General features: G+C 43.1%; 1 protein-coding gene across 2 annotated transcripts in view; it reads left to right on the top strand.

Annotated features, from left to right (window-relative positions):
- Positions 1-12718, top strand: part of unc13a (unc-13 homolog A (C. elegans)) — a 46142-nt gene that overhangs the window by 6963 nt on the left and 26461 nt on the right. The window contains exons 4-14 of one of the 2 annotated variants that reach the window (XM_082524602.1): positions 1144-1261; positions 1494-1617; positions 1968-2038; positions 2144-2198; positions 2943-2972; positions 4553-4748; positions 5928-6047; positions 7460-8275; positions 8789-8882; positions 9783-9829; positions 9998-10076. In XM_082524602.1, coding sequence (XP_082380728.1) covers positions 1144-1261; positions 1494-1617; positions 1968-2038; positions 2144-2198; positions 2943-2972; positions 4553-4748; positions 5928-6047; positions 7460-8275; positions 8789-8882; positions 9783-9829; positions 9998-10076 — 1750 coding nt within the window. The remainder of the gene's footprint in view (positions 1-1143; positions 1262-1493; positions 1618-1967; positions 2039-2143; positions 2199-2942; positions 2973-4552; positions 4749-5927; positions 6048-7459; positions 8276-8788; positions 8883-9782; positions 9830-9997; positions 10077-12718) is intronic. The other variant, XM_082524603.1, reaches the window with a different exon arrangement.

The following is a 12718-nucleotide window of genomic DNA, read 5'->3' as shown; positions in this document are numbered from 1 at the left end:
ATGGGATGAAATAACACCTCTGCTGCTGTTTGCTCTGCTCCGGCAGATTTCACACATCTAGTCGTGAAAGTTTCTCCCCATTCAAGCTTTATTAACACCTTAAAACTCCAGAATATCAATCCAACAGAAAAACTCTGCTACAGTCATGGTGCTAAATTAAATGTAAGGAATATCTTTAAAGAAGGGCTTTCCTCTACTTTTCAGCTTTCGGGGTCAGCACACCATCCAGCAAAGTCACCTGAAGATGTGTTCATCTCCTAAGGAAGCACTTTACGCTCATTATTAGGGTTTTTTCTTCATTTAAACCTTAGGAGCATCACTGTTCAGTAACGGGAGATGCATAGTGAGCTGATAACCTGCAAGCCAGATACGTAGTTGCATTACAAATCCATCCATCCATTCGCTTCCGCTTATCCTTTTCAGGGTCGCGGGGGGCGCTGGAGCCTATCCCAGCTGTCATAGGGCGAAAGGCGGGGTACACCCTGGACAGGTCGCCAGTCTGTCGCAGGGCCAACACACAGGGACAGACAACCATTCACACTCATATTCACTCGCACATTCACACCTAGTGACAATTTGGATTAATCAATTAACCTATCCCCACAAGCTGCATGTCTTTGGACGGTGGGAGGAAGCCGGAGTACCCGGAGAGAACCCACGCAAACACGGGGAGAACATGCAAACTCCACACAGAAAGACCCCGGCCTGATGGTGGAATTGAACTCAGGACCTTCTTGCTGTGCGGCAACAGTGCTAACCACCGTGCCACCGTGCTGCATTACAAATGTTAGCTGTATATGAGCTTTTGAGTTCACTGTTGTTTATCACACATAAATATAGATAGTTTCTGTCTGTGCAGTCACTTATATGTTGTCGGGAGCCTGGCTGACTGTCACCTGTGCTTTTCCATCTTCATGCTGAATGACTCATTTCCCTGAGCAGATTGAATCATGGTGCATATCCATCACCAGATTAAATTCAGCTCCTCGAGGAATAAACTGTATTTTTGCTAAAAGTCTTGTGTAAACAGCTCAAGCCTCCACTCAGCTCATGACAGTATTCTGTATTTAACTTCTTTTTTTTATTCCTCCTCATTTTTCTGTTTGCTTGTCCTTTTCTTATTCCGCCATCTCTACTGAGCAGTGAAATAAACCGCCTTGATCTGGGCCTCACAGTGGAGGTGTGGAACAAGGGGCTGATCTGGGACACCATGGTGGGCACCTTATGGATCCCCCTGCGCAGCATACGGCAGTCCAATGAGGTTCACCACATTCATCTTTCTGACTCAGACCTTTGGTTTTATTGGCAATGCTTACTAGCATTTCTGAATTTAGCATACTCAAACTCACATATTAAGCCGTAGATGAGAAGATTGATGGCACTGGTCATTTGTACGAAGACAGCAAATTAGATCCAGGGCAGAGATGCCAAAATACGTATTGATCACACAGTAAGTGTTGCTGCAGTCATGTTTGTTCTTCTGTCTTTTCCAGGAGGGACCAGGTCAGTGGCTGACCCTCGACTCCAATGCGATCATGGCTGAGAACGAGATCTGTGGAACCAAAGACCCGACCTTTCATAGGCTGCTGCTCGACACACGCTTTGAGCTGCCACTAGGTTTGACATTTATCAGTGTTGTGTCAATAATAACGCTTAATTTATTTTGTATTAATTTGAATTCCTTTTTTTTTAAAATGTTACTAGTATTAGTACTGCTGCTACTTTAGAACTCTAAAGACTGTCTCATGATTCCTATTAGTACTTTTTCTAGTAGTTGCCTGATACAGTTTTATTACTACTTCTACTACTAATACAACTAGCGCTCTAATGCCAGCCCTACTCTTTGATATAACTTGAGAAAATTCACTTTAAACTTTGGCAAAACAGTATCAGCACAAAATCTTACAGCGTAGCGCCCAATATTTCACGTGCCAAGTGGAGAATCTCAAGTGTTTCTGTTTCTGCAGACATCCCAGAGGAAGAGGCCAGATACTGGGCGAAGAAACTTGAACAACTTAATGCCATGAGAGATCAAGATGTAAGAATTTTATTCTGCTGAATACTCTTTACTGTATTACCACAACTTTTTCTGCATTGTATTGTTTCCTTATTCGTCTGTTGTTGCCGCTTTTCTTTGCCTCAGTACGCCTATCAGGAAGAGCAGGAGCGACCACTACATGCACCATCCACACAGTGCTGTGAGTGCCGCCAGCCTCCTCTTCTGCATTTACCTCCTCCTGCGCCCGATCCTGCTGTGCCCTTTTTATGCCTCCTGTGTTTCCTCTCCCCACTCCCTCTCCTCTGGCTCCTCAGCTTACTGAGAAGAGGCGTAGACAGGAGGTTGAAATGAAGCTAATAGATGAAGGAAAGGTTAGCTGGCGAGAGGAAGGAGAGCCGATGAGATTAATCACAAATGCATGCCTGCCTGAACACTAGAATGACTTACAGGTGATAGATCCGTGATGAATGTGAGATGACATACGGGGGGTGTCAGACACACTCCCACGCCTGTCCGCCTGTCTGGCAGTGGTGACACTGGGAGCAGGTGCATAACTGTGTGGATACTATGGACCTGTGGAGAGAGGGGTTTGGTTTGCATCACGGTGCTTGTGTTTGTGCAAAGAAGATGTGTGTGTTACCTAACTGCATCGAGGCCAGCTGCCTTAAAAACAGCTTTTTCTAAAGACCTTGTGTTTTTCTCTGCTCAAACACACACACACACACACACACACACACACACACACACACACACACACACACACACACACACACATAGACAGCCACTTATAAACTCTCTCCACACATATTTACATCATAAAACAATTATTTCTGAGGGCTAACGATCCTCCTCGTTTGTTTACCCTGGTTTTGTTGACTGCTTGTGTGTTTAATTTGTGGCCCAAACCTAATTTGGTTTTTCCGACTCCTTTATCTCTTCGCAGGTAATTGGAGTCTGTGGGGAGATCAACAAAGTAAGTTTCTTTCATGCAGTTCTGCTAACAACTTGGAGTAATTCTGTATTTATTGTCCATGTCTCACTTAATGTAATGATCTCCTTGCATAGTATTCCTCAGAGACCATTAACTGCCAAAAAAGTATTTCTTCTCCACACATCCTCCCTGAACTTCCTCTCACCTCATACCCTTGCTTTTGCAATAATACCTCAAACTGTTAAAATGAAATTGAATGCAGCTCTAGCCAAACTCAGGATGCATACATATTTGATGAGATAAAGATGAGTTATTTTCGAGTGATTCATTATGAGACAGGAAGCACATAACCGAATAACTCCCACTTGCATCTCAGGCACTGAACTGTCTAAAACTCTGTTTCCACAAAATCGGAATCTTTTGCAAATCGTTTCAACCCGCTGGTCGACCTGATCAAACATCTCACAGCTGTATGGGTTTATTAGCAGCAGGTCAGTCTTTCATGAAGACATACTGTGGATAGGATGAATCATTTAATAAAAGACTGCGTGGGGGGAAAGTTTCACAATTTAAAAATAATTATACAGAATCTACAAATCAAGATCCAAAACTACGGTGGCCCTGAGAGGCCAAACGGACGGCAACTTAAGAAAACACCAGCAATAAGAAAGACGCAGCAAAAGCGCCCAAACACAATGGAAATAGAAAAACGACAATGTAAATAGGAAAAAAGAAAACATAAATAGGAAAAACAAAAACAAAAATAGGAAAAAACAGATTTCCAAAAGCACAAGGGAAGTGTTTCTGGGGAGACAATAACCCGACGGACCAGTTGTAGGAACCAAAACATGCTAAGAATTGCGCTGGGAGACAATTAAAAGAAGTGGAGGATCTATTGGTTTTGTGAGGAACGAAAAGATGAGAGGTAAGTGTGCTAGCCTAACTATTAGCCTAAAAATCCGTCATCAGTATTATATGAATCATGATAAAACTACCATGTTTTGGGTTCCTGCAACTGGTCCGTCCGTTTATTGTCTCCCCAGACACACTTCTCTTGTGCTTTTAAAAATCTGTTTTTTCCTATTTATGTTTTCGCTTTTCCTATTTCTGTTTTGTTTTTTCCTATTTCTGTTGTCGATTTTCCTATTTCCATTGTGTTTTGTGTGCTTTTGCAGCGTTTTTCTTATTGCTGGTGTTTTCTTAAGTTGCAGTCCGTTTGACCTCTCAGGGCCACCGTAAAAAACAGTTTTCTCTGTTTCCTGTAAAAACGTGTCTTGTTATTCTTTTATTCTAGCCTAACAATCTTTAAGTATTTGTAGGTCAATACAGTTACATTGTAATTTAAATTAAAATAGATTAAAATTCCATTTAATTATAGGGGAATTACATAGTCACAGGCCTACAGATGTTTCCCCCCTGATTTTTAGGCTCTCATTTAGGATTGAATGAGAAGGAAAAAAACTGGATTCTGAGCAGAGACTTCAACTATCTGAAAAGAAACAAGACCACCCCCCTTCTCTACGCCCCAGCTCTTTCATTACACACTCAATGTACTCAATGGTCGTCATCTTTTTGTCTCGCCAACCTCACTTCGTTCTGTCTCCCGCTGTTTTGGTGAACAGACGAGGACCCAGACAGCGCAGTGGATGACAGGGACAGCGACTACCGCAGTGAGACCAGTAACAGCATCCCACCTCCTTACTACACCACCTCCCAGCCCAATGCTTCCATGCACCAGTATCCCATGAGGCACCAGCACCACAGACACTCCTACACTGACGACATCAATGAGCTGGACTATGATCACAGAGCTATGAGGTAACAGGCGTACTACTACTGAGACTGAAAAACAGGGTTTTATTTTGCCTATGTGCACCATAAAGTTTAAATGCAACATAGAGAGAGGAGTTTTTGGTCACACAGAAGATCTAAATGTTTTAACGTTGTGAATTTAACATCACGCTGCTCGTAAACGGAGCACTCCTCCCCGTCTAGCTCATAGCCATGAGACAAGTGAGCCCCTGCGGCCTTGTTTTGTTGCACTGTGTTGTACATAGTAACATGTCCCACTGTGCTCTCCTTCTCTAGAGAATAACCCTGGCCTCAGTGTATACAAGCATGCTGGGGTGCAGAGTTCTTGTATACAGGTTTTGTATGAAGCGGGCCTTTGTGGTTATCTTTCACGTGCGAATGCGTGTGCGCGTGCTTGCATCTGTGTGTGCACGTCGAGTGTGTGAGCATCAGAAACCCCTTGTGATTTCTGAACATAATGGTCGTCACTTTAGACATGTATATATGAAAGGAGGAGAGGCTCTAAACTCATGCATTTCTCAGAAAAGCTTAAATTGAAAGTTTGACCATTTGCTTTGTCAAGGCTGAGATGGATATAATAAATCTCAGCGTCAGTGAGACGTCTTTGTGCAGAAGCTTAATGGACAGGTTCATATTTTCAGCAGGTTGTACTTGCTGTTATTGTTTCTCCTTTTTATACTCTCTGTAAAGAGAGCCCTTCCCCATCCACTTCCAGTGTAAATGATGAGTGAAATCCATATTCCTTGTCCCGTGCAAATGTATTCATCTGAAGTTAATATGAGTTTTCGGTAATCTGATTTAGACGAGCAAAGAGGCCGTGTTCAAAAGATATTCGCTTATTAGTGCAAAATTCCCTAGAAGATGAAATTTCCCACTGAAATGACGGGAATATCTGCATTTGGTTGAAATAACCTCAGCCTCATATTAACTCCAAATTAAGATTGAGCCAGGACTGCTGTGGATCATTAAACGCTGGCGGGAAGAATAACAGCAAGTGATATTTTCATGTTCATGTGGACGCCTGACTGATGTTTTAAGACAACTTTGTGAAGTTGTCGTTAAGCAGGCGGCACAGAGGCTCAGTTTGAGTTATAGCTGTCTTTCCAATATTTGCACTGAGCTCTACTGATGCTCCTCTCCCACCTCTCCCCTCCTCCCCACCTCCTCCCCTGCTCCTCTTACCAGACGCTATGATAGTTTAGACTCGGCCACCAACGGGCGCAGTGATATCGACTCAGGCTCAGGGTCGAGCCGGCGCACCAGTCGTCAGTATTCTCTAGACAGTAGGCACTCGCTGTCCGATAGGTGGGTCTCTGTACCTCGTCTCTAACTTCTCCTCCTCTTCCTCTTCTTCTTCCTTCTGCTCCAGCCTGTGACTCCGTCTCGCTGTGACGTCAGTGGTGGACTTGTCCCGTCCTCCTCGCTCGCTGTGCTTGCATGCATGCGCTCTTACCCTATCTTTGTATATGTATATTCTGTATATTTTAGAGGAAACTACCGAACCTGCATCTATCCTTACTGTGTTCCTGTGAAGAATCACAAACGATCACGCTTGTCCCCTCAATCTTTAGAAGTTCTGTGCTGTGTCGTCTTTACATGTGTGGGTGAGCGATCAGTGGGATGCGTGTGTGTGGTGTTTCGTAACAGTCGGAGACAGAGAGGTTAATTGTCGGTTGGAGTTTGTAGAACTGCCCGTGTGAGTCTGTGTGAGCGTGCCCATCTGTTTTCATGACAGCTTGTTATTACAGCTTCACTCTGTATGTGAGACTTTAAGAAGGGCCCTGTCTTATTGTGGGTGTCCCATACTTGGTAATTATACACATTTAATTTCCACTTGTGAGACAGCAGGAGCCCGTCAGCCCAATAATGTGGCCGAGCAGAGAGGCCGAGACAGATTGCGTTCTTTTTCATCTTCATTTCATCATGTTTTGTTTTACATTCTTTGTGAAGAAAGAGGGCAGACATGTGTTTAGACTCACAAATTATGCAAGCATTTGTCACTGTCTGTGTTAGTCTTTGAGACGGAAGAGAGAGAGAGATTGCAGGATAGGTTATGAATAGGAAAACTGGGGGTTGGTGTGATTGAGTATTTATTTGTCCATTCAGCCATACTTTTGTGTCCTTTACTGTTCGTGCACTATACATTATTAAACCAGCAGGACTGTAATCAATAGAGCCGAAAACAACAAAGCCGGTGTTTGTGTGCGTCTGTCAGAGTGTGTTTAAGGAAATAATCTTTCTATGTGTCTCATATCTCTCGCTGATTCAGTCTAATGGCTTCATTTATCATTGTGAATTTATCTGCTTTTTTCCACCAGTCTGCTAAATTATCCTGAACCTCGTCAGGTTAACTTCTTTTGTTTTAAATTAAACAATTTAAACGTTTACTTTATGAAAAATGCATCGTTGTGTTTCTGCAATCTAGTGTGCTTTTGTATGCGTGTGATTCTGTACAAATTTGTGTTTGAACTAACAATCATAGTAAGCATTCCTGTTACTAAACAGATGAGTCCCCTTGCAGTTGCATCACTAGTCCAAAGCCCATTCTGGGTGTGATTTAAAGTCACTCCTCTTCTCCTGGTGGTTAGCTCTCTCCCTTTCCGGTCCCAACACAAGCTCCTTTAGTATCTCTGTGACACCCAAACGTGGAAATAGATATAGTTTACTTAATAACCAAAGGCTTATCTAACACGTGTTTTCGTTTCCCCTGCCTTCAGTCCCACAGACAGTCGTTACGCTTCGTCGGGAGAGCTGAGTCGAGGCAGCTCGCAGCTCAGCGAGGAGTTCGTTCCCGAGGACGGTGAAAGCTTGAGAGGTTCGGAATTCTACGATGAGAACGACTCCTATCATTCCTGCCACTCTTCGGTCAGCTACGGCAAGGAAGATTCCCCAGGTTGGGATGGTGAGGATCACCAAGGCATCTACAGCGATGAGGGAGGCTACCTCAAAGATGGAGGGGAGGAGGGGGCTCTGTATGACGAAGAAGAGGGAGACATGTATGGGGAGGAGGGAGATTACAACTATGAGGAGGAGGAGATGTCATATAAGGAAGATGAAGAAATGTATCCACTGGATGGCACACTGAGTGAAGACCAGGAGCCTCCCTATACCCCCACACCCACAAGCACTGCCCCCACCTTGATGCCCCCTTCTGATGGTCTCTCCTCCACCAGGCCGCCGTTGGAGAAGCAGACGTCGCTGCATCAGCAGCGACTTGCCCAGGATCGGCCTCAGTCTCCCAGCACGGCTGCTGGCCTACCTCCGGTCTCACAGGACAGCACAATGGCCCCTTCTCTTGCAGATTCCACCAAGCCTCCCTTTGCACCCACACAGCAGGATCTCTTTGGCACAACTACAACTACACCCACCCCCACAACTACATCACAGGTTCCAGCTCCAGACAGCAAGCCTCTGGAGCCTGAGCCCAAATCTGAAGTGCCAAAGGAGGAACCTCAGCCCCCCGAGCTTCCTCCGGCAACAGAGAGTGTCCCTCTGGCTCTTGAACAGAAGAAAGAGGAGCCTCCTGTTGCAAGGTGAAGTTGCATATTGTTATAAAGGGAAAATTTCAAAATTACTTATGTAGTTATGTATAGATGTACTTCAAGTTGCTATGACCTACACATGAAAACACCAGTAAAGGGACAAGGACGGGTCACTACTCTTTACTGACACCAACTCAGTATGTGTGGTCTCAGCTCCAAAGACACTTCCCTTTACATCCAATTTCACTAAAATTACCTACCAGCAAGTATTAGCCTAAACAACACCTGCACAAAATAATTAATTTTAAAGTTAACACTAACCAACCACTTACTGTATGGAGATAAAATCACTTAAAATAATGTATTCACATACCAGGAAAAGCGTATTTTTAGACAGACACACTTTTTTATTATTTCAGACAAAATAATAATAATAATAATTTTGTATTAAAGCCTATATACCAATCAACATGCTTGTGGTTAACAGATGTTGCTCACCTCTTCATTTCACTGACTTAGCGTGCGGCAATTGTGAGCTGACTTCTTTCTCAAACCATATTTCAGCTTCCCAAAAAGGGAAATCATGGAGCCCGGTCCTGCCAGAGCTAAAGCCAACTGGCTTCGACTTTTCAGCAGAGTACGACTACAACTACAAGAGGTACTGCCAGGATGTGTCTGTGTGTGTTCAGTTTATTTGTATGGTCCTCTTGCTTGCAGTCACTGTCAGGTGAATCCCTTCATTGGCAGGAACGGATCTTAGAGTGCGGTTCTGTTGCTGCTCTGCTGATTGCCTTGTTGCATCAATCCCTGCATGTCCTGTTCTTACTCTGTATTTTTCCAGCTTTCGTTGACTAGTCTGTCATTTTTCCCAGTTTTTGGTCGCAGCTGTGGATTATATTGTCTTGTGTTTGATAGTTTCTGTTTACCCCCTGTATTGTTTTTGCCATTTCATTATTTTCTTTTCAGTTGTTTACCATCCTCGTAGCGAATGCATGTAGTCCATTCTGATTACCCATGGCAGGAGCTGGCTCTCAGGTGGGTGTGCCCTGTAGTGTGTTAATAAATCTAATTTGTATCGTATGTATCTGTATGGCTCACAGATATTTATGATGAGCGCAAGACGCACATAGGAAGCTGTTGCAAGTCTGTTAAGCGTCCTTTCCAAAGCCTGGTGTTTGTATCAATCAGGGCTATTTCTGTGTATAGTGTGACGTTAGTATCAGTGCCGCATGTCATTGTTTGAAGAGCCAAGCGGACAAAGAACATGTCTTTCAATAATGGAGCAGATAGAATTAGAGAAATGATTACACGGATAGCCATCCCGCTGTAATCTTCTTCCACAAACACAGAACTCACTGCTGATGTCAATAATCCCCACACTCACTAAGAAATACACACAGTGTAGTTTTTTTCACTCTGTTGTAAATCATGACTTTGAGAACACCTGCAGTCATTGAGCGAACTACAAACTACAATTGGAACTACAGCGTTGTAGTTTTCTGGAAGGCTGCCTTTTCCCGGTTTTTCCATCTCATCTTTTCCTTCTCTTTCTCCACAGGCCCGAGGAGAAAGTGTTGGCATTGCCTCTCTGCTTTTGTCAGCAGGGTAAGTAACCATGAGGCTGACACCGCTGCAGCTATTGAAAATCTATAACTTATCGACCAAAAAGAAAGACCAGTGTCTCAGTGCATTTATTTTGTAACTTATTCACAGTGAAGGTTCTAGCTGTTAGCTGAAAATATAGCCGATGTTTAAAGTATGTTTTCTCTCCAGGATGGGTGGTGCTCTGTATAGTATTGACAGCATGCCAGACCTCAGGAAGAGAAAAGCAATGCCTCTGGTCAGCGATCTGGTGAGTTTCTGCACTAATCTCTTTATGTTCCCGTGACTAAGTGTCTCACATTTCCCAGATCCATCTCACTTGGCTCAGCAGTCCGTGCTCTCATCCTTAAATGTTACTCCTGTTTTCTGTCTGATTCTCTACTATGTTTATTTTCACGATCTTTTCTAATATTCTACTATTTTTACTCCTGTTGTTCTCTGTCCTTTACTCCACTGCATCCATGCTGTTAAAGAAAATGCATTGCCCTGCTGTTAAAGTCTGACAGGGCATGAAGCAAGGCAGAGAGGCCAGCGGCAGAGGCCAGAGGTTTTCTCTGACTGACGCTGATGTCTGCTACATGCTGTCATATAACAGACCTTTATTACCCCACCATGCCATGATCCCTATGCCTTTTTGACACTATCTCATTACCAACACATCTTTTGCAGACTTCTATTGTCACTTTTCTTAGAATGTAGACAGACGCACTCTGTATCTCCGTGTCATTCTAAGGAATGTGCGAATAAAAGAAAACCACAAGCGTATTCAGGTTTTGAGAGCACATTGGTTGTCACAGTTTGGGGTTTTTTATCATTTAATTATTATCACTCGCTTAATCCTAATTCACACAGAGGTAAAGACCAATCGGTGACTATCTGGCAGTGTTGGGAAGGTTACTTTTAAATCCACTACAGGTTACAGAATACATTCCCCAAAATGTATTTTGTAACATATTCCATTACGTTACTCAATGAGAATAATGTAATGGAATACTTTGGATTACTTGATATATTATCATGCTTTTTACAACTACATGAATGACTATTGCTCTGTGATTTATTACTTTTACTGAAGGTTACTCGCCATAGCAATGCCAACTAGATTTTTAAATCTTAATATAAAATGAGTAACAGTAAGGTGGATATTAGGTAAAGCTGCACTTTTTGCAGCGATCTCATATAGAAAACTATTCTGCGCGTATATAAAACAGGTCCGCAGCTCCGAACCGTAGTAAAGGTTCCTCTGGCTAATACGCCGGGTTCGTGTCGGGCTCATAGCCGAAAACAAGCTTTACTTTGTTGTCTGGGTCAACTTTGCTAAAAACACGAACACAGTGTAGAGTCGAGTCTTAATAGCTTACTTACAACTGGGCTACGCTGCCCATGAGGCTACATTCGTTAGGGCTATGCCTGTAACACTCTGCCTGTTGCCTTCATATTAAATCATTTTTTGAACAATAATTTTTAAAAATATTTCGTCACGTCATTATGTGGGCCGCAAGTAGAGGTGAAATGGGCCGCGAGATTGAGACCCAGGAATTAGAGCCTCTTAATGCGTGTTTTGTTGGAGTTTTCGCCGGCGTGGAATTACCAAAAATAGAGAGGGGACAGCCTAACACAGGGGTAGGGAACGTTAGTCCTCGAGAGCCAGTGTCCTGCAGGTTTTAGATGTGTCCTTGATCCAACACAGCTGATTTAAATGGCTAAATTAGCTCCTCAACATGTCTTGATTTTCTCCAGAGGCCTGGTAACGAACTAATCATTTGATTCAGGTGTGGTGATCCAGGGTGAGATCTAAAACCTGCAGGACACCGGCCTACCATATGAAACAGGAAAAGACCGCCGTGTAATCCCTTTATTTCAACAAAGTAACTGTATTCTGAATACCATCTTTTTAAATGGTAACAGTAACAGAATACAGTTACTCGTATTTTGTATTTTAAATACGTAACGCCGGTACACTCCCCAACACTGCTATCTGGTAACCACGTGTAACCAAGTGTTTGCTGGAGGTTGCTTCCTGGCACTGGAGGAAAATGGTTAAAATTTCTGCCTCAGTGCTGCAGTCACATTTCAAAAGGCACAACTTTCACGTTAAAAGTAAGCGGGTGACCGCAGTAATCTGTTAGCAATCATAAGCATGGTCAGAGACATTGGGATCAGTTTAAGCGATTCAGCATCAATAAACAAAATAAGTTACATAATGCACATGATACATGCACCGCTATAGTTACAACTTAATACCATATTACCAAATAAAAGCATCATAAAGCAACGTTGAAATGTGTCTGAAAAACTGATCCTGCTGTTCTTAAATAAACCAGCTTAACTTTGCTTGTCATAAAGACTAAAAGTTAAGGCCTGACTAACCCTGTTAGGAGTTTCAACTGGTGGTTTCACACTTTGGTTTGACATCCTAAGCATAGCATGCTATTGATAGCTGTAGATATGCTGGTTTGTCACCTCTTGACAGATCCATGCTAGCTGCTGTCTATAGCTTTTGTTTTCACAGCACAAGAGTGGTTACGTCTTCTCATCTAACTCACAGCAGGAAAGCCAATAAGCATATTTAGCATATGATATGTCAAATTGTTGCTTTGATGCCAAATCACATTGTGCACTGGGAGCTGAAATAATGCCGACTCTTAAATCAGCTGCCAGTCAAAGCTGAGTGCCACGCTCATAAACACCCACCATGCACTGACAGGCAGGTGCACCTCTTTCATCACTCTCATTTACACACACACACGCACACACACACGCACACACACAAACAACTTGTCAGACTGTCTGCTATTGATTTATCAGAGTGGAACACTGCCTGAATGAGCAGCAACTAGTATTTCATTCAGAAATCTAATATTCAGGTGGAAATGCAGCAGAGATTTTCTG

The sequence above is a fragment of the Aulonocara stuartgranti genome (assembly GCF_965226115.1).
Source record: "Aulonocara stuartgranti genome assembly, chromosome: 23".
NCBI classification, from domain to species: Eukaryota; Metazoa; Chordata; class Actinopteri; order Cichliformes; family Cichlidae; genus Aulonocara; species Aulonocara stuartgranti.
This window is presented reverse-complemented; position numbering and strand designations above follow the sequence as displayed.